This window comes from Oncorhynchus gorbuscha, linkage group LG13, assembly GCF_021184085.1.
Source record: "Oncorhynchus gorbuscha isolate QuinsamMale2020 ecotype Even-year linkage group LG13, OgorEven_v1.0, whole genome shotgun sequence".
NCBI classification, from domain to species: domain Eukaryota; kingdom Metazoa; phylum Chordata; class Actinopteri; order Salmoniformes; family Salmonidae; genus Oncorhynchus; species Oncorhynchus gorbuscha.
Window position 1 is genome coordinate 3,328,787 of NC_060185.1, and position 26,925 is coordinate 3,355,711.

A 26,925-nucleotide genomic window follows, 5' to 3' on the forward strand; every position below is an offset into this window, starting at 1 on the left:
AGAGGAGTCTACATCATTAACGTGAACAGCCAGCAGGGAGAGGAGTCTACATCATTAACGTGAACAGCCAGCAGGGAGAGGAGTCTACATCATTAACGTGAACAGCCAGCAGGGAGAGGAGTCTACATCAGTAACGTGAACAGCCAGCAGGGAGAGGAGTCTACATCATTAATGTGAACAGCCAGCAGGGAGAGGAGTCTACATCATTAACGTGAACAGCCAGCAGGGAGAGGAGTCTACATCATTAACGTGAACAGCCAGCAGGGAGAGGAGTCTACATCATTAATGTGAACAGCCAGCAGGGAGAGGAGTCTACATCATTAACGTGAACAGCCAGCAGGGAGAGGAGTCTACATCATTAACGTGAACAGCCAGCAGGGAGAGGAGTCTACATCATTAACGTGAACAGCCAGCAGGGAGAGGAGTCTACATCATTAATGTGAACAGCCAGCAGGGAGGGAACTAAACCACCAATGTTCTGAATGATAAGTGAAATCATTACACACGATTCAGGCAATGAAGAGAGAAATTAATAATCAGTTGAGCCTTTTGGGAAGAAATAGAAATGTGGATGTGTTATGGTATGGAGACCGACTCAGCTAGGATGTGTTATGGTATGGAGACTGACTCAGCTAGGATGTGTTATGGTATGGAGACTGACTCAGCTAGGATGTGTTATGGTATGGAGACTGACTCAGCTAGGATGTGTTATGGTATGGAGACTGACTCAGTGATCAGCTAGGATGAGTTATGGTATGGAGACTGACTCAGTGATCAGCTAGGATGTGTTATGGTATGGAGACTGACTCAGTGATCAGCTAGGATGTGTTATGGTATGGAGACTGACTCAGTGATCAGCTAGGATGTGTTATGGTATGGAGACTGACTCAGCTAGGATGTGTTATGGTATGGAGACTGACTCAGTGATCAGCTAGGATGTGTTATGGTTTGGAGACTGACTCAGTGATCAGCTAGGATGTGTTATGGTATGGAGACTGACTCAGCTAGGATGTGTTATGGTATGGAGACTGACTCAATGATCAGCTAGGATGTGTTGTGGTATGGAGACTGACTCAGCTATGATGTGTTATGGTATGGAGACTGACTCAGCTAAGATGTGTTATGGTATGGAGACTGACTCAGCTAGGATGTGTTATGGTATGGAGACTGACTCAGCTAGGATGTGTTATGGTATGGAGACTGACTCAGTGATCAGCTAGGATGTGTTATGGTATGGAGACCGACTCAGTGATCAGCTAGGATGTGTTATGGTATGGAGACTGACTCAGTGATCAGCTAGGATGAGTTATGGTATGGAGACTGACTCAGCTAGGATGTGTTATGGTATGGAGACTGACTCAGTGATCAGCTAGGATGAGTTATGGTATGGAGACTGACTCAGTGATCAGCTAGGATGTGTTATGGTATGGAGACTGACTCAGCTAGGATGTGTTATGGTATGGAGACTGACTGAGTGATCAGCTAGGATGTGTTATGGTATGGAGACTGACTCAGCTAGGATGTGTTATGGTATGGAGACTGACTCAGCTAGGATGTGTTATGGTATGGAGACTGACTCAGCTAGGATGTGTTATGGTATGGAGACTGACTCAGCTAGGATGTGTTATGGTATGGAGACTGACTCAGCTAGGATGTGTTATGGTATGGAGACTGACTCAGCTAGGATGTGTTATGGTATGGAGACTGACTCAGCTAGGATATGTTATGGTATGGAGACTGACTCAGCTAGGATGAGTTATGGTATGGAGACTGACTCAGCTAGGATGTGTTATGGTATGGAGACTGACTCAGCTAGGATGTGTTATGGTATGGTGACTGTCTCAGTGATCAGCTAGGATGTGTTATGGTATGGAGACTGTCTCAGTGATCAGCTAGGATGTGTTATGGTATGGAGACTGTCTCAGTGATCAGCTAGGATGTGTTATGATATGGAGACTGACTCAGTGATCAGCTAGGATGTGTTATGGTATGGAGATTGACTCAGCTAGGATGTGTTATGGTATGGAGACTGACTCAGTGATCAGCTAGGATGTGTTATGGTATGGAGACTGTCTCAGTGATCAGCTAGGATGTGTTATGGTATGGAGACTGACTCAGCTAGGATGTGTTATGGTATGGAGACTGACTCAGCTAGGATGTGTTATGGTATGGAGACTGACTCAGTGATCAGCTAGGATGTGTTATGGTATGGAGACTGACTCAGCTAGGATGAGTTATGGTATGGAGACTGACTCAGCTAGGATGAGTTATGGTATGGAGACTGACTCAGCTAGGATGTGTTATGGTATGGAGACTGACTCAGCTAGGATATGTTATGGTATGGAGACTGACTCAGCTAGGATGTGTTATGGTATGGAGACTGACTCAGTGATCAGCTAGGATGTGTTATGGTATGGAGACTGACTCAGCTAGGATGTGTTATGGTATGGTGACTGTCTCAGTGATCAGCTAGGATGTGTTATGGTATGGAGACTGTCTCAGTGATCAGCTAGGATGTGTTATGGTATGGAGACTGACTCAGCTAGGATGTGTTATGGTATGGAGACTGACTCAGCTAGGATGAGTTATGGTATGGAGACTGACTCAGCTAGGATGTGTTATGGTATGGAGACTGACTCAGCTAGGATGTGTTATGGTATGGAGACTGACTCAGCTAGGATGTGTTATGGTATGGTGACTGTCTCAGTGATCAGCTAGGATGTGTTATGGTATGGAGACTGTCTCAGTGATCAGCTAGGATGTGTTATGGTATGGAGACTGTCTCAGTGATCAGCTAGGATGTGTTATGATATGGAGACTGACTCAGTGATCAGCTAGGATGTGTTATGGTATGGAGACTGACTCAGCTAGGATGTGTTATGGTATGGAGACTGACTCAGTGATCAGCTAGGATGTGTTATGGTATGGAGACTGACTCAGCTAGGATGTGTTATGGTATGGAGACTGACTGAGTGATCAGCTAGGATGTGTTATGGTATGGAGACTGACTCAGCTAGGATGTGTTATGGTATGGAGACTGACTCAGCTAGGATGTGTTATGGTATGGAGACTGACTCAGCTAGGATGTGTTATGGTATGGAGACTGACTCAGCTAGGATGTGTTATGGTATGGAGACTGACTCAGCTAGGATGTGTTATGGTATGGAGACTGACTCAGCTAGGATGTGTTATGGTATGGAGACTGACTCAGCTAGGATGTGTTATGGTATGGAGACTGACTCAGCTAGGATGTGTTATGGTATGGAGACTGACTCAGTGATCAGCTAGGATGAGTTATGGTATGGAGACTGACTCAGTGATCAGCTAGGATGTGTTATGGTATGGAGACTGACTCAGTGATCAGCTAGGATGTGTTATGGTATGGAGACTGACTCAGTGATCAGCTAGGATGTGTTATGGTATGGAGACTGACTCAGCTAGGATGTGTTATGGTATGGAGACTGACTCAGTGATCAGCTAGGATGTGTTATGGTTTGGAGACTGACTCAGTGATCAGCTAGGATGTGTTATGGTATGGAGACTGACTCAGCTAGGATGTGTTATGGTATGGAGACTGACTCAATGATCAGCTAGGATGTGTTGTGGTATGGAGACTGACTCAGCTATGATGTGTTATGGTATGGAGACTGACTCAGCTAAGATGTGTTATGGTATGGAGACTGACTCAGCTAGGATGTGTTATGGTATGGAGACTGACTCAGCTAGGATGTGTTATGGTATGGAGACTGACTCAGTGATCAGCTAGGATGTGTTATGGTATGGAGACCGACTCAGTGATCAGCTAGGATGTGTTATGGTATGGAGACTGACTCAGTGATCAGCTAGGATGAGTTATGGTATGGAGACTGACTCAGCTAGGATGTGTTATGGTATGGAGACTGACTCAGTGATCAGCTAGGATGAGTTATGGTATGGAGACTGACTCAGTGATCAGCTAGGATGTGTTATGGTATGGAGACTGACTCAGCTAGGATGTGTTATGGTATGGAGACTGACTGAGTGATCAGCTAGGATGTGTTATGGTATGGAGACTGACTCAGCTAGGATGTGTTATGGTATGGAGACTGACTCAGCTAGGATGTGTTATGGTATGGAGACTGACTCAGCTAGGATGTGTTATGGTATGGAGACTGACTCAGCTAGGATGTGTTATGGTATGGAGACTGACTCAGCTAGGATGTGTTATGGTATGGAGACTGACTCAGCTAGGATGTGTTATGGTATGGAGACTGACTCAGCTAGGATATGTTATGGTATGGAGACTGACTCAGCTAGGATGAGTTATGGTATGGAGACTGACTCAGCTAGGATGTGTTATGGTATGGAGACTGACTCAGCTAGGATGTGTTATGGTATGGTGACTGTCTCAGTGATCAGCTAGGATGTGTTATGGTATGGAGACTGTCTCAGTGATCAGCTAGGATGTGTTATGGTATGGAGACTGACTGTCTCAGTGATCAGCTAGGATGTGTTATGATATGGAGACTGACTCAGTGATCAGCTAGGATGTGTTATGGTATGGAGATTGACTCAGCTAGGATGTGTTATGGTATGGAGACTGACTCAGTGATCAGCTAGGATGTGTTATGGTATGGAGACTGTCTCAGTGATCAGCTAGGATGTGTTATGGTATGGAGACTGACTCAGCTAGGATGTGTTATGGTATGGAGACTGACTCAGCTAGGATGTGTTATGGTATGGAGACTGACTCAGTGATCAGCTAGGATGTGTTATGGTATGGAGACTGACTCAGCTAGGATGAGTTATGGTATGGAGACTGACTCAGCTAGGATGAGTTATGGTATGGAGACTGACTCAGCTAGGATGTGTTATGGTATGGAGACTGACTCAGCTAGGATATGTTATGGTATGGAGACTGACTCAGCTAGGATGTGTTATGGTATGGAGACTGACTCAGTGATCAGCTAGGATGTGTTATGGTATGGAGACTGACTCAGCTAGGATGTGTTATGGTATGGTGACTGTCTCAGTGATCAGCTAGGATGTGTTATGGTATGGAGACTGTCTCAGTGATCAGCTAGGATGTGTTATGGTATGGAGACTGACTCAGCTAGGATGTGTTATGGTATGGAGACTGACTCAGCTAGGATGAGTTATGGTATGGAGACTGACTCAGCTAGGATGTGTTATGGTATGGAGACTGACTCAGCTAGGATGTGTTATGGTATGGAGACTGACTCAGCTAGGATGTGTTATGGTATGGTGACTGTCTCAGTGATCAGCTAGGATGTGTTATGGTATGGAGACTGTCTCAGTGATCAGCTAGGATGTGTTATGGTATGGAGACTGTCTCAGTGATCAGCTAGGATGTGTTATGATATGGAGACTGACTCAGTGATCAGCTAGGATGTGTTATGGTATGGAGACTGACTCAGCTAGGATGTGTTATGGTATGGAGACTGACTCAGTGATCAGCTAGGATGTGTTATGGTATGGAGACTGACTCAGTGATCAGCTAGGATGTGTTATGGTATGGAGACTGACTCAGCTAGGATGTGTTATGGTATGGAGACTGACTCAGCTAGGATGAGTTATGGTATGGAGACTGACTCAGCTAGGATGTGTTATGGTATGGAGACTGACTCAGCTAGGATGTGTTATGGTATGGAGACTGACTCAGCTAGGATGAGTTATGGTATGGAGACTGACTCAGTGATCAGCTAGGATGTGTTATGGTATGGAGACTGACTCAGCTAGGATGTGTTATGGTATGGAGACTGACTCAGCTAGGATGTGTTATGGTATGGAGACTGACTCAGCTAGGATATGTTATGGTATGGAGACTGACTCAGCTAGGATGAGTTATGGTATGGAGACTGACTCAGCTAGGATGTGTTATGGTATGGAGACTGACTCAGCTAGGATATGTTATGGTATGGAGACTGACTCAGCTAGGATGTGTTATGGTATGGAGACTGACTCAGTGATCAGCTAGGATGTGTTATGGTATGGAGACTGACTCAGCTAGGATGTGTTATGGTATGGAGACTGTCTCAGTGATCAGCTAGGATGTGTTATGGTATGGAGACTGTCTCAGTGATCAGCTAGGATGTGTTATGATATGGAGACTGACTCAGTGATCAGCTAGGATGTGTTATGGTATGGAGACTGACTCAGCTAGGATGTGTTATGGTATGGAGACTGACTCAGTGATCAGCTAGGATGTGTTATGGTATGGAGACTGACTCAGCTAGGATGTGTTATGGTATGGAGACTGACTCAGCTAGGATGTGTTATGGTATGGAGACTGACTCAGCTAGGATATGTTATGGTATGGAGACTGACTCAGCTAGGATGAGTTATGGTATGGAGACTGACTCAGCTAGGATGTGTTATGGTATGGAGACTGACTCAGCTAGGATATGTTATGGTATGGAGACTGACTCAGCTAGGATGTGTTATGGTATGGAGACTGACTCAGTGATCAGCTAGGATGTGTTATGGTATGGAGACTGACTCAGTGATCAGCTAGGATGTGTTATGGTATGGAGACTGACTCAGCTAGGATGTGTTATGGTATGGAGACTGACTCAGTGATCAGCTAGGATGTGTTATGGTATGGAGACTGTCTCAGTGATCATCTAGGGTGTGTTATGGTATGGAGACTGACTCAGCTAGGATGTGTTATGGTATGGAGACTGACTCAGTGATCAGCTAGGATGTGTTATGGTATGGAGACTGTCTCAGTGATCAGCTAGGATGTGTTATGGTATGGAGACTGACTCAGCTAGGATGTGTTATGGTATGGAGACTGACTCAGTGATCAGCTAGGATGTGTTATGGTATGGAGACTGTCTCAGTGATCAGCTAGGATGTGTTATGGTATGGAGACTGACTCAGCTAGGATGTGTTATGGTATGGAGACTGACTCAGCTAGGATGTGTTATGGTATGGAGACTGACTCAGTGATCAGCTAGGATGTGTTATGGTATGGAGACTGACTCAGCTAGGATGAGTTATGGTATGGAGACTGACTCAGCTAGGATGAGTTATGGTATGGAGACTGACTCAGCTAGGATGTGTTATGGTATGGAGACTGACTCAGCTAGGATGTGTTATGGTATGGAGACTGACTCAGCTAGGATGAGTTATGGTATGGAGACTGACTCAGCTAGGATGAGTTATGGTATGGAGACTGACTCAGCTAGGATGAGTTATGGTATGGAGACTGACTCAGCTAGGATGAGTTATGGTATGGAGACTGACTCAGCTAGGATGAGTTATGGTATGGAGACTGACTCAGCTAGGATGAGTTATGGTATGGAGACTGACTCAGCTAGGATGTGTTATGGTATGGAGACTGACTCAGCTAGGATATGTTATGGTATGGAGACTGACTCAGCTAGGATATGTTATGGTATGGAGACTGACTCAGCTAGGATGTGTTATGGTATGGAGACTGACTCAGCTAGGATGTGTTATGGTATGGAGACTGACTCAGCTAGGATGTGTTATGGTATGGAGACTGACTCAGCTAGGATGAGTTATGGCTGTCTACGTCTCCTCCTCACGCAGGATGAGTGACTAGGCTTCTGCTGAATAAAACTCTTGTTCCCTTCTCCCTGCGAGATTGAATTTAACGACAATGTTACAATCTCTATGTTAAACAGGTGCTGCTGTACATACCGGCATTCACATGCATACTACCTGGTCAAATAATTTAAATTAACTTGCTGTCATCTACCAGCGTCTGTCTGTCTGTCTGTCTGTCTGTCTGTCTGTCTGTCTGTCTGTCTGTCTGTCTGTCTGTCTGTCTGTCTGTCTGTCTGTCTGTCTGTCTGTCTGTCTGTCTGTCTGTCTGTCTGTCTGTCTGTCTGTCTGTCTGTCTGTCTGTAGCTGTGTGTGTGTGTGTGTGTGTGCATTATGTTTGTGTAGCTGTGTGTGTGTGTGTGTGTATCATGTTTGTGTAGCTGTGTGTGTGTGTGTGTGTATCATGTTTGTGTAGCTGTGTGTGTGTGTGTGTGTGTGTGTGTGTGTGTGTGTGTGTGTGTGTGTGTGTGTGTGTGTGTGTGTGTGTGTGTGTGTGTGTGTGTGTGTGTGTGTGTGTGTGTGTGTGTGTGTGTGTGTGTATCATGTTTGTGTAGCTGTGTGTGTGTGTGTGTGTCTGTATCATGTTTGTGTAGCTGTGTGCGTGCGTGTGTGTGTGTGTGCGTGTGTGTGTGTGTGTGTGTGTGTGTGTGTGTGTGTGTGTGTGTGTGTGTGTGTGTGTGTGTGTGTGTGTGTGTGTGTGTGTGTGTGTGTGTGTGTAAGACATTATCTGTGGCTGGACTGAAAAATAAGTAGAAAAGATACCACAGGATATACTACAGGAAATAAAAGAGGACAAATTGCATCAACATCATGATAATAATAATAATAATAATAATAATAATAATAATAATAATAATAATAATAATAATATTAATAATAATAATAATAATAATAATAATAATAATAATAATAATAATAATAATAATAATAATAATAAATAATAATAATAATAATAATAATAATAATAAAATAATAATTAAGTAATACAAAAAAATATAATAATTTAAAAAAATACTAATATAAATGTAAAAAATATATATAAAAAAAAAACAATAAATAATAATAATAATAATAAAAATAATAATAACGACAATAGAGAGCTAGACTACATTAGACTACACTCCACCACTAACCAATGGCTGGGCCTCCCTGAAGAGCTAGACTACATTAGACTACACTCCACCACTAACCAATGGCTGGGCCTCCCTGAAGAGCTAGACTACATTAGACTACACTCCACCACTAACCAATGGCTGGGCCTCCCTGAAGAGCTAGACTACACTCCACCACTAACCAATGGCTGGGCCTCCCTGAAGAGCTAGACTACATTAGACTACACTCCACCACTAACCAATGGCTGGGCCTCCCTGAAGAGCTAGACTACATTAGACTACACTCCACCACTAACCAATGGCTGGGCCTCCCTGAAGAGCTAGACTACACTCCACCACTAACCAATGGCTGGGCCTCCCTGAAGAGCTAGACTACATTAGACTACACTCCACCACTAACCAATGGCTGGGCCTCCCTGAAGAGCTAGACTACATTAGACTACACTCCACCACTAACCAATGGCTGGGCCTCCCTGAAGAGCTAGACTACACTCCACCACTAACCAATGGCTGGGCCTCCCTGAAGAGCTAGACTACATTAGACTACACTCCACCACTAACCAATGGCTGGGCCTCCCTGAAGCGCTAGACTACATTAGACTACACTCCACCACTAACCAATGGCTGGGCCTCCCTGAAGAGCTAGACTACATTAGACTACACTCCACCACTAACCAATGGCTGGGCCTCCCTGAAGAGCTAGACTACATTAGACTACACTCCACCACTAACCAATGGCTGGGCCTCCCTGAAGAGCTAGACTACACACCACCACTAACCAATGGCTGGGCCTCCCTGAAGAGCTAGACTACATTAGACTACACACCACCACTAACCAATGGCTGGGCCTCCCTGAAGAGCTAGACTACACTCCACCACTAACCAATGGCTGGGCCTCCCTGAAGAGCTAGACTACATTAGACTACACTCCACCACTAACCAATGGCTGGGCCTCCCTGGAGAGCTAGACTACATTAGACTACACTCCACCACTAACCAATGGCTGGGCCTCCCTGAAGCGCTAGACTACATTAGACTACACTCCACCACTAACCAATGGCTGGGCCTCCCTGAAGAGCTAGACTACATTAGACTACACTCCACCACTAACCAATGGCTGGGCCTCCCTGAAGAGCTAGACTACATTAGACTACACTCCACCACTAACCAATGGCTGGGCCTCCCTGAAGAGCTAGACTACACTCCACCACTAACCAATGGCTGGGCCTCCCTGAAGAGCTAGACTACATTAGACTACACTCCACCACTAACCAATGGCTGGGCCTCCCTGAAGAGCTAGACTACATTAGACTACACTCCACCACTAACCAATGGCTGGGCCTCCCTGAAGAGCTAGACTACACTCCACCACTAACCAATGGCTGGGCCTCCCTGAAGAGCTAGACTACATTAGACTACACTCCACCACTAACCAATGGCTGGGCCTCCCTGAAGCGCTAGACTACATTAGACTACACTCCACCACTAACCAATGGCTGGGCCTCCCTGAAGAGCTAGACTACATTAGACTACACTCCACCACTAACCAATGGCTGGGCCTCCCTGAAGAGCTAGACTACATTAGACTACACTCCACCACTAACCAATGGCTGGGCCTCCCTGAAGAGCTAGACTACACACCACCACTAACCAATGGCTGGGCCTCCCTGAAGAGCTAGACTACATTAGACTACACACCACCACTAACCAATGGCTGGGCCTCCCTGAAGAGCTAGACTACACTCCACCACTAACCAATGGCTGGGCCTCCCTGAAGAGCTAGACTACATTAGACTACACTCCACCACTAACCAATGGCTGGGCCTCCCTGAAGAGCTAGACTACATTAGACTACACTCCACCACTAACCAATGGCTGGGCCTCCCTGAAGCGCTAGACTACATTAGACTACACTCCACCACTAACCAATGGCTGGGCCTCCCTGAAGAGCTAGACTACATTAGACTACACTCCACCACTAACCAATGGCTGGGCCTCCCTGAAGCGCTAGACTACATTAGACTACACTCCACCACTAACCAATGGCTGGGCCTCCCTGAAGAGCTAGACTACACTCCACCACTAACCAATGGCTGGGCCTCCCTGAAGAGCTAGACTACATTAGACTACACTCCACCACTAACCAATGGCTGGGCCTCCCTGGAGAGCTAGACTACATTAGACTACACTCCACCACTAACCAATGGCTGGGCCTCCCTGAAGCGCTAGACTACATTAGACTACACTCCACCACTAACCAATGGCTGGGCCTCCCTGAAGCGCTAGACTACATTAGACTACACTCCACCACTAACCAATGGCTGGGCCTCCCTGAAGAGCTAGACTACACTCCACCACTAACCAATGGCTGGGCCTCCCTGAAGAGCTAGACTACATTAGACTACACTCCACCACTAACCAATGGCTGGGCCTCCCTGGAGAGCTAGACTACATTAGACTACACTCCACCACTAACCAATGGCTGGGCCTCCCTGAAGCGCTAGACTACATTAGACTACACTCCACCACTAACCAATGGCTGGGCCTCCCTGAAGAGCTAGACTACATTAGACTACACTCCACCACTAACCAATGGCTGGGCCTCCCTGAAGAGCTAGACTACATTAGACTACACTCCACCACTAACCAATGGCTGGGCCTCCCTGAAGAGCTAGACTACACTCCACCACTAACCAATGGCTGGGCCTCCCTGAAGAGCTAGACTACATTAGACTACACTCCACCACTAACCAATGGCTGGGCCTCCCTGAAGAGCTAGACTACTAGTTAGACTACACTCCACCACTAACCAATGGCTGGGCCTCCCTGACCAATGGCTGGGCCTCCCTGAAGAGCTAGACTACACTCCACCACTAACCAATGGCTGGGCCTCCCTGAAGAGCTAGACTACATTAGACTACACTCCACCACTAACCAATGGCTGGGCCTCCCTGAAGAGCTAGACTACATTAGACTACACTCCACCACTAACCAATGGCTGGGCCTCCCTGAAGAGCTAGACTACATTAGACTACACTCCACCACTAACCAATGGCTGGGCCTCCCTGAAGAGCTAGACTACATTAGACTACACTCCACCACTAACCAATGGCTGGGCCTCCCTGAAGAGCTAGACTACACACCACCACTAACCAATGGCTGGGCCTCCCTGAAGAGCTAGACTACATTAGACTACACACCACCACTAACCAATGGCTGGGCCTCCCTGAAGAGCTAGACTACACTCCACCACTAACCAATGGCTGGGCCTCCCTGAAGAGCTAGACTACATTAGACTACACTCCACCACTAACCAATGGCTGGGCCTCCCTGAAGAGCTAGACTACATTAGACTACACTCCACCACTAACCAATGGCTGGGCCTCCCTGAAGCGCTAGACTACATTAGACTACACTCCACCACTAACCAATGGCTGGGCCTCCCTGAAGAGCTAGACTACATTAGACTACACACCACCACTAACCAATGGCTGGGCCTCCCTGAAGCGCTAGACTACATTAGACTACACACCACCACTAACCAATGGCTGGGCCTCCCTGAAGAGCTAGACTACACTCCACCACTAACCAATGGCTGGGCCTCCCTGAAGCGCTAGACTACATTACAGTATTACTACACCACTGACCAGACTCCATCATCCCTGACCAGACTCAATCATCCCTGACCAGACTCAATCATCCCTGACCAGACTCAATCATCCCTGACCAGACTAATCAACCCTGACCAGACTCAATCATCCCTGACCAGACTAATCATCCCTGACCAGACTAATCATCCCTGACCAGACTCAATCATCCCTGACCAGACTCAATCATCCCTGACCAGACTAATCATCCCTGACCAGACTCAATCATCCCTGACCAGACTAATCATCCCTGACCAGACTCAATCATCCCTGACCAGACTCAATCATCCCTGACCAGACTCAATCATCCCTGACCAGACTAATCATCCCTGACCAGACTCAATCATCCCTGACCAGACTCAATCATCCCTGACTAGACTCAATCATCTCAGTCTATTGCATGCTAATGTTATTTATGTTTGGTTGAAATTTAAAAATTATCTCAGACATTCTGATTTACTCTCGATAAAATCGTATTCAGATACTGCTACAGAGAGCAGAGTCCACTCCATCACAGGGACAATAGGGAAAACATAATGGACCACAGCCTTTTGACTGTGGCTGTAGAGAGAGCTGGACGGGAGAGGTGGAAGGTGGATAGGGGAAGGGAGAGGTGGGAAGGAAAAGGCAGGTGGATAAGGAGGGGAGAGGAGGCAGGTGAGAGGAGGGGAATGAGGACGACAGGAGGGAGGTGGAGAGGAGAAAAAGGGAGGAAAGGATGAGGCAGAGAGGAGAGGAGAGGAGAGGAGAGGAGAGGAGAGGAGAGGAGAGGAGGGGAGGGGAGAGCAGAGCAGAGCAGAGCAGAGGAAAGGAGAGGAGAGGAGAGGTGAGGTGAGGTGAGGTGAGGAGAGGTGAGGAGAGGTGAGGTGAGGTGAGGAGAGGTGAGGTGAGGTGAGGAGAGGAGAGGAGAGGAGAGGAGAGGAGAGCAGAGGAGAGGAGAGGAGAGGTGAGGTGAGGAGGGGGGAGGGGAGAGGAGAGGAGAGGAGAGGTGAGGTGAGGAGAGGAGAGAGAGGAGAGGAGAGGAGAGGAGAGGAGAGGAGAGGAGAGGAGAGGAGGAGGAGAGGAGAGGAGAGGAGAGGAGAGGAGAGCAGAGGAGAGGTGAGGTGAGGTGAGGTGAGGTGAGGTGGGAGGGGAGGGGAGGGGAGAGGAGAGGAGAGGAGAGGAGAGGTGAGGAGAGAGAGGAGAGGAGAGGAGAGGAGAGGTGAGGAGAGGAGAGGAGAGGTTGACTCACCGATGAAGTAGGCAAGCAGGAACACCAGGGTGACGGAGGTGAGGATGGCGCTGAGAGCCGCACATTTCCAGTTGCAGTGCTTGTAGGGCTTCTTCAGGCCGAACGCCGGTCTGGAGAAGGTGTTTCTGGGTAACGGTCGCGGTGGCGGGGAGTAGACCGTGCTGGAGGTCAAAGGGTAACCCGGTGACGTCGTACAATACATTGGAGACGTCCCCCCTGGCTTAAACAGGAAGTGCCTACGGAAAGGAGACAGTCTCTCAGAGTCGCTGTTCTTCCTGTTCCAGAGGACTAAACTTTACATCTGTGTGTGTAGCTCTGTCCGCAGTTCTTTAGACCACATTGATGTCAATGGGACATTTGTACTAAAACCAAGAGTTATACACACAGACGTGAAGATAGGATTCATCCCAGGGAAAGGCATTTTATACCATCCTTACATAACATTATACAGACATAATTATCAAACCCGAGGAGTGAAGTGGAAGTCCCTTTTTACTGGTCAGTAACTCTTTCTGCTGTTGCCATAGCCACTCGGTGGCTAGGTTACCAAGAACGCTCGGTAAAACGCTCCGAACAGAGCGGGGCGTTTTGTCCAATCGAAACTGGGGATCAATATCAAATGTAATTTACAGCACTAGTGACCGCAGCAGGCCTCCTGTTTATTCATGACCCTGTCGTAATTCACTCTCCGTGTGTCAGAGGATCACTCCACACTCTTGTGTCCCAAATTATACCCTATTGCCATATGCAGTGCACTACTTTAGACCCCCCCCATAGAGCTCTGGTCAGAAGTTGTACACTATAAGGCTGTAATTTGGGACGGAGACTGCTGTATAAGTATATAGTCTGCTGAGGCTGAGGATAATGCATTGCATAGGAGTGTGAGCGGCCGGGTTGTATTAGTCGAGGGCACGGTTTCTTCTTGGTACGGTGCACAGTACGTACTCTACACCCAGCGGCCTTACGACGGGTCCATCACAGCGGCGGTTTGGCATGTTTACGGGGCGTTACCACAAGAGATGATGTAAATGGTATTTTATTTTACCTTTATTTAACCAGGCATGTCAGTTAAGAACAAATTCTTATTTTCAATGACGGCCTGGGAACAGCGGGTTAACTGCCTGTTCAGGGGCAGAACGACAGATTTGTACCTTGTCAGCTCGGGGGTTTGAACTCGCAACCTTCCGGTTACTAGTCCAACGCTCTAACCACTAGGCTACGCTGCCGCCCCTTCATATTATTGTATGAAGTCACTGGAACCACGCTTTATGGACCAGACGTTCGCTGTTTGAAAGCAACCCGATCACAACGCGTGAAGTGTATTCGTCGCGTTAGTCACGTTAATGTCATCCCGACGTACCACGCAACGTCAATGTCTGAGACCAAAATGAGTTAGGCGTTAAATGATGAGCAGCGGCTCTACATTCGAGGCGGTTGACGGTGACGCCACGATGTACAAAGTGTCGCGTACAAAGCCCGATCAAGATCCAACTGTAATCGTCGCGGCGACGCAGCCAGACGGAGCACGAGATAGTGAGCGCCATGCAACATACCCGTCGTTGTACGGGGCAGCCTCCCTGCGTTCGGGACCCAGAATGTCCATCTCTATAGGGTAGTCCTGTAAAGTCTCTAGGAATGCCTGCTTTGCTACGTTTCTACACATCAGGACATGGAGACATGGAGATGAAGCAGACATGAGTGAGATGTGAACAAACATGCGTTCCATACTGAAATACAGATGCAAGACAACAAGAATGTGATCACCAAACAACAACCAACAACGAAAGGAGAGTCGCAAAGACAACGTAATCAAAAACCCTTGTGGAACTATTCTAGTGTATGCATTGTTAGAATGTCTAGATAACGTCTAGAGAACATCTAGAGAATGTCTAGAATGTCTAGATAACGTCTAGAGAACATCTAGAGAACGTCTAGAGAATGTCTAGATAACATCTAGAGAGCGTCTAGAGAACGTCTAGAGAATGCCTAGAGAATGTCTAGAGAACTCCTAGAGAACGTCTAGAGAACATCTAGAGAATGTCTAGATAACATCTAGAGAACGTCCAGATAACATCTAGAGAGCGTCTAGAGAACGTCTAGAGAATGCCTAGATAACATCTAGAGAGCGTCTAGAGAGCGTCTAGAGAAGGTCTAGAGTGTCTAGAGAACATCTAGAGAATGTCTAGAGAGTGTCTAGAGAATGTCTAGAGAATGTCTAGATAACATCTAGAGAACGTCCAGATAACATCTAGAGAGCGTCTAGAGAACGTCTAGAGAATGCCTAGAGAATGTCTAGAGAACGTCTAGAGAATGCCTAGAGAATGTCAAGAGAACTCCTAGAGAACGTCTAGAGAACATCTAGGGAATGTCTAGAGAACGTCTAGAGAATGCCTAGAATGTCTAGATAACATCTATAGAGTGTCTAGAGAATGTCTAGAGAACTTCTAGAGAACGTCTAGAGAACATCTAGATAATGTCTAGAGAACGTCTAGAGAATGCCTAGAATGTCTAGATAACATCTATAGAGTGTCTAGAGAATGTCTAGATAACTTCTAGAGAACGTCTAGAGAATGTTTAGAGAATGTCTAGATAACATCTAGAGAGCGTCTAGAGAACGTCTAGAGAATGCCTAGATAATGTCTAGAGAACTTCTAGAGAACGTCTAGAGAACATCTATAGAGTGTCTAGAGAACGTCTAGAGAATGTCTAGATAACATCTAGAGAGTGTCTAGAGAAGGTCTAGAGTGTCTAGAGAACATCTAGAGAATGTCTAGAGAGTGTCTAGAGAATGTCTAGAGAATGTCTAGATAACATCTAGAGTGTCTAGAGAGTGTCTAGAGAACATATAGAGTGTCTAGAGAATGTCTAGAGAATGTCTAGAGAACATCTAGAGTGTCTAGAGAATGTCTAGAGAACATATAGAGTGTCTAGAGAATGTCTAGAGAATGTCTAGAGAACATATAGAGTGTCTAGAGAATGTCTAGAGAACATATAGAGTGTCTAGAGAATGTCTAGAGAACATATAGAGTGTCTAGAGAATGTCTAGATAACATCTAGAGAACGTCCAGATAACATCTAGAGAGCGTCTAGAGAGTGTCTAGAGAATGTCTAGAGAACATATAGAGTGTCTAGAGAGTATCTAGATAACATCTAGAGAACGTCCAGATAACATCTAGAGAGTGTCTAGAGAATGTCTAGAGAATGTCTAGAGAATGTCTAGAGAATGTCTAGATAACATCTAGAGGACGTCCAGATAACATCTAGAGAGCGTCTAGAGAACGTCTCCTTCACTCCGACTCCCCCTGGGGAATCTTCATACCTGGTATTGTACGAGCCCTGCCCTTCTCTGCACGCCTCCTGGTCTTCTCTGATAAACATTAGAGTATTCTGGCTCCTTCATGGGGTCGAGGAGGTGAGAAAGAAACACAATGTCAGGACTTAGTATTACTGTAATAATCTCCAACATACCTATAACACTTCATCACTTTATAATGCCTGTTCTGTACATTTCATTCATAATACTGTGTTATAGACGACACCTTCCTTGCTGACAAGAGAACGGCAAGCTCAACAAACATGTGTGTTCTATTCAGAGTCACGTAACACATCCTGAAATAATGTGATTGGTTGGCTCCCTGCACCATAGAGAGTAGAACATGGTCCATAAGGGAATACTGTAGGTACAATGCAGATGGAAGAAATGAACCATCCACATGCAACGTCACGGTGCAGGGCAGGTTGAGACTGGGGTTGAGACTGGAGCTGAGACTGGGGCTGAGACTGGGGCTGAGACTGGAGCTGAGACTGGGGTTGAGACTGGGGTTGAGACTGGAACTAAGACTGGGGCTGAGACTGGGGCTGAGACTGGGGCTGAGACTGGAGCTGAGACTGGAGCTGAGACTGGAGCTGAGACTGGGGTTGAGACTGGGGTTGAGACTGGAACTAAGACTGGGGCTGAGACTGGGGCTGAGACTGGGGCTGAGACTGGGGCTGAGACTGGGGCTGAGACTGGGGCTGAGACTGGAGCTGAGACTGGAACTAAGACTGGAACTAAGACTGGGGCTGAGACTGGGGCTGAGACTGGAGCTGAGACTGGAGCTGAGACTGGAGCTGAGACTGGGGTTGAGACTGGGGTTGAGACTGGAACTAAGACTGGGGCTGAGACTGGGGCTGAGACTGGGGCTGAGACTGGGGCTGAGACTGGAACTGAGACTGGAGCTGAGACTGGAGCTGAGACTGAAGCTGAGACTAGAGCTGAGACTGAAGCTGAGACTGAAGCTGAGACTGGAGGTGAGACTGAAGCTGAGACTGGAGCTGAGACTGGAGCTGAGACTGGAGCTGAGACTGGAGCTGAGACTGTATTTTAGACTGGAGCTGAGACTGGAGCTGAGACTGGGGTTGAGACTGGGGTTGAGACTGGGGTTGAGACTGGAACTAAGACTGGGGCTGAGACTGGGGCTGAGACTGGGGCTGAGACTGGGGCTGAGACTGGAACTGAGACTGGAGCTGAGACTGGAGCTGAGACTGAAGCTGAGACTGGAGCTGAGACTGAAGCTGAGACTGGAGCTGAGACTGGAGGTGAGACTGAAGCTGAGACTGAAGCTGAGACTGGAGCTGAGACTGGAGCTGAGACTGGAGCTGAGACTGGAGGTGAGACTGGAGCTGAGACTGTATTTTAGACTGGAGCTGAGCCTGGAGCTGAGACCGGAGCTGAGACTGGAGCTGAGACTGGAGCTGAGACTGGAGCTGAGACTGGAGGTGAGATTGGAGGTGAGATTGGAGCTGAGACTGGAGCTGAGACTGGAGCTGAGACTAGAGGTGAGACTGGAGCTGAGACTGGAGCTGAGACTGGAGCTGAGACTGGAGCTGAGACTGGAGCTGAGACTGGAGCTGAGACTAGAGGTGAGACTGGAGCTGAGACTGGAGCTGAGACTGGGGCTGAGACAGGAGGTGAGACTGGAGCTGAGACTGGAGCTGAGACTGGGGCTGAGACAGGAGGTGAGACTGGAGCTGAGACTGGAGGTGAGACTGGGGCTGAGACTGGAGCTGAGACTGGGGCTGACTGGGGCTGAGACAGGAGGTTCATCCACCTCTGGCCTGCTCGTCTCCCTACCACTGAGGAAGTACAGCTCCCGCTCAGCCCAGTCAAAACTGTTCGCTGCTCTGGCCCCCCAATGGTGGAACAAACTCCCTCACAACGCCAGGACAGCGGAGTCAATCACCACCTTCCGGAGACACCTGAAACCCCACCTCTTTAAGGAATACCTAGGATAGGATAAGTATCCCCCCCCCCCTTTAAGATTTAGATGCACTATTGTAAAGTGACTGTTCCACTGGATGTTATAAGGTGAATGCACCAATTTGTAAGTCGCTCTGGATAAGAGCGTCTGCTAAATGACTTAAATGTAAATGTAAATGAGGTGAGACTGGAGCTGAGACTGGAGGTGAGACTGGAGCTGAGACTGGAGCTGAGACTGGAGCTGAGACTGGAGCTGAGACTGGAGCTCAGACTGGGGCTGAGACTGGAGCTGAGACTGGAGGTGAGACTGGAGGTGAGATTGGAGCTGAGACTGGAGCTGAGACTGGAGCTGAGACTAGAGGTGAGACTAGAGGTGAGACTGGAGCTGAGACTGGGGCTGAGACAGGAGGTGAGACTGGAGCTGAGACTGGAGGTGAGACTGGGGCTGAGACTGGGGCTGAGACTGGAGCTGAGACTGGAGGTGAGACTGGAGGTGAGACTGGAGCTGAGACTGGAGGTGAGACTGGAGGTGAGACTGGAGCTGAGACTGGAGGTGAGACTAGAGGTGAGACTGGAGCTGAGACTGGAGCTGAGACTGGAGCTGAGACTGGAGCTGAGACTGGGGCTGAGACAGGAGCTGAGACTGGGGCTGACTGGGGCTGAGACAGGCGCTGAGACTGGAGCTGAGACTGGGGCTGAGACCGGGGTTGAGATTGGAGCTGAGAATGGAGCTGAGACTGGAGCTGAGACTGGAGTTGAGCCTGTATTTGAGACTGGAGCTGAGACTGGAGCTGAGACTGGAGCTGGGACTGAAGCTGAGACTGAAGCTGAGACTGGAGGTGAGACCGAAGCTGAGACTAGAGCTGAGACTGGAGCTGAGACTGTATTTGAGACTGGAGCTGAGACTGGAGCTGAGACTGGAGCTGGGACTGAAGCTGAGACTGGAGCTGGGACTGAAGCTGAGACTGGAGTTGAGCCTGTATTTGAGACTGGAGCTGAGACTGGAGTTGAGCCTGTATTTGAGACTGGAGCTGAGACTGGGGCTGAGACAGGAGGTGAGACTGGAGCTGAGACTGGAGGTGAGACTGGGGCTGAGACTGGAGCTGAGACTGGGGCTGACTGGGGCTGAGACAGGAGGTTCATCCACCTCTGGCCTGCTCGTCTCCCTACCACTGAGGAAGTACAGCTCCCGCTCAGCCCAGTCAAAACTGTTCGCTGCTCTGGCCCCCCAATGGTGGAACAAACTCCCTCACAACGCCAGGACAGCGGAGTCAATCACCACCTTCCGGAGACACCTGAAACCCCACCTCTTTAAGGAATACCTAGGATAGGATAAGTATTTCCCCCCCCCCCCTTTAAGATTTAGATGCACTATTGTAAAGTGACTGTTCCACTGGATGTTATAAGGTGAATGCACCAATTTGTAAGTCGCTCTGGATAAGAGCGTCTGCTAAATTACTTAAATGTAAATGTAAATGAGGTGAGACTGGAGCTGAGACTGGAGGTGAGACTGGAGCTGAGACTGGAGCTGAGACTGGAGCTGAGACTGGAGCTCAGACTGGGGCTGAGACTGGAGCTGAGACTGGAGGTGAGACTGGAGGTGAGATTGGAGCTGAGACTGGAGCTGAGACTGGAGCTGAGACTAGAGGTGAGACTAGAGGTGAGACTGGAGCTGAGACTGGGGCTGAGACTGGAGCTGAGACTGGAGGTGAGACTGGAGGTGAGACTGGGGCTGAGACTGGAGGTGAGACTGGGGCTGAGACAGGAGGTGAGACTGGAGCTGAGACTGGAGGTGAGACTGGAGGTGAGACTGGAGCTGAGACTGGAGGTGAGACTGGGGCTGAGACAGGAGCTGAGACTGGGGCTGACTGGGGCTGAGACAGGCGCTGAGACTGGAGCTGAGACTGGGGCTGAGACCGGGGTTGAGACTGGAGTTGAGCCTGTATTTGAGACTGGAGCTGAGACTGGAGTTGAGCCTGTATTTGAGACTGGAGCTGAGACTGGAGCTGAGACTGGAGCTGAGACTGGAGCTGGGACTGAAGCTGAGACTAGAGCTGAGACTGGAGCTGAGACTGGAGCTGAGACTGGAGCTGAGACTGGAGCTGAGACTGGAGCTGAGACTGGAGCTGAGACTGTATTTTAGACTGGAGCTGAGCCTGGAGCTGAGACTGGAGCTGAGACTGAAGCTGAGACTTGAGCTCAGACTGGAGGTCAGACTGGAGCTGAGACCGAAGCTGAGACTGGAGCTGAGACTGGAGCTAAGACTGGGGCTGAGACTGGGGCTGAGACTGGAGCTGAGACTGGGGCTGACTGGGGCTGAGACTGGAGCTAAGACTGGGGCTGAGACTGGGGCTGAGACTGGAGCTGAGACTGGGGCTGACTGGGGCTGAGACTAGAGCTGAGACTGGAGCTGAGACTGGAGCTGAGACTGGAGCTGAGACTGGAGCTGAGACTGGAGCTGAGACTTGAGCAAGTGAAACATTGTGTTGTTGTGTTTTTGTGCCCATGGCATGGTGCTCCAGGCCACTAGCGAGGTCTGTTGGTTGGCATGGTGCTCCAGGCTGCGAGGGAGGTCTGTTGGTTGTCTCACAAACCCCTCGCTCCGGGGACCAGATTACATTTTTTATAAAGCGAGAGAGAGAGACAGAGAGACAGAGAGAAAGAGGGAGAGGAAACCGAGAGCGAGAGAGAGAGAGATAAGGCGAGAGAGGAGAGAGAGAGGAGAGAGAAAAGAGAGAGAAGAGAGAGAGAGGGGAAACCGAGAGAGAGAAAGAGAGAGCGAGAGATAGAGGAGAGAGGAGCGAGAGAGGAGAGAGAGAGACAAGAGAGAGGAGAGAGGAGAGAGGAGAGAGGAGAGAGAGGAGAGGATAGAGGACAGAGAGGATAAGGAGAAGAGAGGGGAGAGGAGAGAGAGGATAGAGAGGAGAGCGAGAGATGAGAGGACCATTCTAATGCTTTTAAACAAGTTAAAATGACAGTCGATGTGGATATTACTAATGGTTGGATATTACTAATGGTTGGATATTACTAATGGTTTCACTTTTATTCGTGGAATTCTAACATGTGTGTTTTTTATTTTCTCAGGGTATGTCTGTATTGGTTTCTCTTTCCATCTCTCGCACTTTCTCTCCTCTCTTCCCTCCCTGACTCTTTCCCTTCCTCTCTCTATCCCTCCGTCCACCATCTGCTCAGCCTCTCCTCCAGGGAATACCTGTGTGGGATTAGTGTTGGAGCTGTACCACGTTTAATCAGTCATTACGTCACTAACTGTCTTTCCACAAACTGAAATGAACGCTCATTTTCCTGTTGACTGAGCCCACCGTGAGGAGGAAGGAACAGACAGGATGGAGTCCCAAATTGCACCCTATTAGGGCTGGGACTACTGTACTGTAGCTGGCTGTATTCCATGCCAAATTAAGTCCCTAACTCTCCTGTCACTTTCGGGTTTTAATTAAATATATCTACATTTGGATTTAAAATCCTAAAAATATAAGTCTCAGCTGTTTTACTGAAATTCACACCCTTCCAACCCCCAACTATTCCCTGTGGAGAAATATCTGTCTGGTTTACATTTGTAAACATCTAGCTGATATCCTTGTGGTTTGGGGAGAAATACCCCATTCTTCCTGTTGGAGCAGCAAAACAGGACCATGAAGCATCACACAGCATGTTGGAGCTAAACCTGCCACCTGACTAAGAGACAGACTGACTGACTAAGAGACAGACTGACTGACTGACTAAGAGACAGACTGACTGACTGACTAAGAGACAGACTGACTGACTGACTGACTAAGAGACATACTGACTGACTGACTGACTAAGAGACAGACTGACTGACTGACTGACTGACTAAGAGACAGACTGACTGACTGACTAAGAGACAGACTGACTGACTGACTGACTGACTGACTGACTGACTGACTGACTGACTGACTGACTGACTGACTAAGAGACAGACTGACTGACTGACTGACTGACTGACTGACTGACTGACTAAGAGACAGACTGACTGACTGACTGACTAAGCGACAGACTGACTGACTGACTGAATAAGAGACTGACTGACTGACTGACTGACTGACTGACTGACTGACTGACTGACTGACTGACTGACTGACTGACTGACTAAGAGACAGACTGACTGACTGACTGACTGACTAACAGACAGACTGACTGACTGACTAAGAGACAGACTGACTGACTGACTGACTGACTAAGAGACTGACTGACTGACTGACTGACTGACTAAGAGACAGACTGACTGACTGACTGACTGACTGACTGACTGACTGACTGACTGACTGACTGACTGACTGACTGACTGACTGACTGACTGACTGACTAAGAGACAGACTGACTGACTGACTGACTGACTAAGAGACAGACTGACTGACTGACTGACTAAGAGACAGACTGACTGACTGACTGTCTGACTGAATGACTAAGAGACATACTGACTGACTGACTGACTGACTGACTGACTAAGAGACAGACTGACTGACTGACTGACTGACTGACTGACTGACTGACTGACTGACTGACTGACTAAGAGACAGACTGACTGACTGACTGACTGACTAACAGACAGACTGACTGACTGACTAAGAGACAGACTGACTGACTGACTAAGAGACTGACTGACTGACTGACTAAGAGACAGACTGACTGACTGACTAAGAGACAGACTGACTGACTGACTAAGAGACAGACTGACTGACTGACTAAGATACAGACTGACTGACTGACTGACTAAGAGACATACTGACTGACTGACTGACTGACTAAGAGACAGACTGACTGACTGACTGACTGACTGACTGACTGACTGACTGACTGACTGACTGACTAAGAGACAGACTGACTGACTGACTGACTGACTAAGAGACAGATTGACTGACTAAAAGTCAGACTGACTGACTAAGAGACAGACTAGACTGACTGACTGACTGAGAGACAGACTGTCTGACTGAATGACTAAGAGACAGACTGACTGACTGACTGACTAAGAGACTGACTGACTGACTGACTAAGAGACAGACTGACTGACTAAGAGACAGACTGACTGACTGAGAGACAGACTGACTGACTAAGAGACAGACTGACTGACTGACTAAGAGACAGACTGACTGACTAAGAGACAGACTAGACTGACTGACTAAGATACAGACTGACTGACTGACTGACTAAGAGACATACTGACTGACTGACTGACTGACTAAGAGACAGACTGACTGACTGACTGACTGACTGACTGACTGACTGACTAAGAGACAGACTGACTGACTGACTGACTGACTGAAAGAGACAGATTGACTGACTAAAAGTCAGACTGACTGACTAAGAGACAGACTAGACTGACTGACTGACTGAGAGACAGACTGTCTGACTGAATGACTAAGAGACAGACTGACTGACTGACTGACTAAGAGACTGACTGACTGACTGACTGACTAAGAGACAGACTGACTGACTAAGAGACAGACTGACTGACTGAGAGACAGACTGACTGACTAAGAGACAGACTGACTGACTAAGAGACAGACTGACTGACTGACTAAGAGACAGACTGACTGACTAAGAGACAGACTAGACTGACTGACTAAGAGACAGACTGACTGACTGACTGACTGACTGACTGACTGACTGACTGACTGACTGACTGACTGACTGACTGACTGACTGACTGACTGACTAAGATACAGACTGACTGACTAAGAGACAGACTAGACTAACTGACTGATAGACAGACTGACCAAGAGACTGACTGACTGACTGACTGACTGACTGACTGACTGACTGACTGAAGAGACAGACTGACTGACTAAGAGACAGACTGACTGACTGACTGACTAAGAGACTGACTGACTAAGAGACTGACTGACTGACTGACTGACTGACTGACTGACTGACTGACTGACTGAGAGACAGACTGACTGACTGACTGACTGACTGACTGACTGACTGACTGACTGAGAGACAGACGGATTGACTAAGAGACAGACTGACTAAGAGACATTGAGGAGCAGCTAAAGACCACACACCTCTTCAGAGCAACACTCGTCAGCGCTACTTCACACCATGAGGATCTCCTAGCCAGACACCATGAGGATCTCCAAGCCAGACACCATGAGGATCTCCTAGCCAGACACCATGAGGATCTCCTAGCCAGACACCATGAGGATCTCCTAGCCAGACACCATGAGGATCTCCTAGCCAGACACCATGAGGATCCTCCAGACACCATGAGGATCTAGCCAGACACCATGAGGATCTCCTAGCCAGACACCATGAGGATCTCCTAGCCAGACACCATGAGGATCTCCTAGCCAGACACCATGAGGATCTCCTAGCCAGACACCATGAGGATCTCCTAGCCAGACACCATGAGGATCTCCTAGCCAGACACCATGAGGATCTCCTAGCCAGACACCATGAGGATCTCCTAGCCAGACACCATGAGGATCTCCTAGCCAGACACCATGAGGATCTCCTAGCCAGACACCATGAGGATCTCCTAGCCAGACACCATGAGGATCTCCTAGCCAGACACCATGAGGATCTCCTAGCCAGACACCATGAGGATCTCCTAGCCAGACACCATGAGGATCTCCTAGCCAGACACCATGAGAATCTCCTAGCCAGACACCATGAGGATCTCCTAGCCAGACACCATGAGGATCTCCTAGCCAGACACCATGAGGATCTCCAGGCCAGACACCATGAGGATCTCCTAGCCAGACACCATGAGGATCTCCTAGCCAGACACCATGAGGATCTCCTAGCCAGACACCATGAGGATCTCCTAGCCAGACACCATGAGGATCTCCTAGCCAGACACCATGAGGATCTCCTAGCCAGACACCATGAGGATCTCCTAGCCAGACACCATGAGGATCTCCTAGCCAGACACCATGAGGATCTCCTAGCCAGACACCATGAGGATCTCAGGAGCCAGGAGGAGCAGACCAGAACAGAGCCACTCTGTTGTTTCACCACAGCTCTGCTTCACACCATGAGGATCTCCTTATAATGGGATGGCCTCATACCTCAGTCATATTATGGTATTATAATGGGATGGCCTCATACCTCAGTTACATTATGGTATTATAATGGGATGGCCTCATACCTCAGTCACATTATGGTATTATAATGGGATGGCCTCATACCTCAGTCATATTATGGTATTATAATGGGATGGCCTCATACCTCAGTCATATTATGGTATTATAATGGGATGGCCTCATACCTCAGTCATATTATGGTATTATAATGGGATGGCCTCATACCTCAGTCATATTATGGTATTATAATGGACAGCAGGCTGTAAAAGGAAGCTGATTTCATTCAACCATTAGGCCAACACATCCACACATTATGTAATGTTTAGGGACAGGAGTGATCCATGATCACGTGACCTGACAAGGCAAACTCTAGGATCAAGTTAAAAGCTGAAGGTTCATAACTAGGGCCCAGAGAATTTCCTGACTAGGTTACACGATCAAGGAACAACTCCCGCCCCTGGTAATTCTATATCAGGGGTCTCTAACTCCAGTCCTGGTCATTCTATATCAGGCGTCTCCAACTCCAGTCCCTGGTCATTCTATATCAGGGGTCTCCAACTCAGGTCCCTGGTCATTCTATATCAGGGGTCTCCAACTCAGGTCCCTGGTCATTCTATATCAGGGGTCTCCAACTCAGGTCCCTGGTCATTCTATATCAGGGGTCTCCAACTCCAGTCCCGGTCCTTGATCTCGCCATCACGGTTGACAACTCCATTGTGTCCTCCTCCCAGAGCGCTAAGAACCTTGGCGTGATCCTGGACAACACCCTGTCGTTCTCAACCAACATCAAGGCGGTGGCCCGTTCCTGTAGGTTCATGCTCTACAACATCCGCAGAGTACGACCCTGCCTCACACAGGAAGCGGCGCAGGTCCTAATCCAGGCACTTGTCATCTCCCGTCTGGATTACTGCAACTCGCTGTTGGCTGGGCTCCCTGCCTGTTCCATTAAACCCCTTCAACTCATCCAGAACGCCGCAGCCCGTCTGGTGTTCAACCTTCCCAAGTTCTCTCACGTCACCCCGCTCCTCCGTTCTCTCCACTGGCTTCCAGTTGAAGCTCGCAT

The 26,925-nt window shown here is 48.2% G+C and overlaps 1 protein-coding gene across 1 annotated transcript in view; it reads right to left on the reverse strand.

Annotated features, from left to right (window-relative positions):
* tenm4 (teneurin transmembrane protein 4) overlaps positions 1-26,925 on the reverse strand; it is a 484,585-nt gene that overhangs the window by 313,902 nt on the left and 143,758 nt on the right. Inside the window, exon 4 of the mRNA XM_046293604.1 lies at positions 13,563-13,798. Coding sequence (XP_046149560.1) covers positions 13,563-13,798 — 236 coding nt within the window. The remainder of the gene's footprint in view (positions 1-13,562; positions 13,799-26,925) is intronic.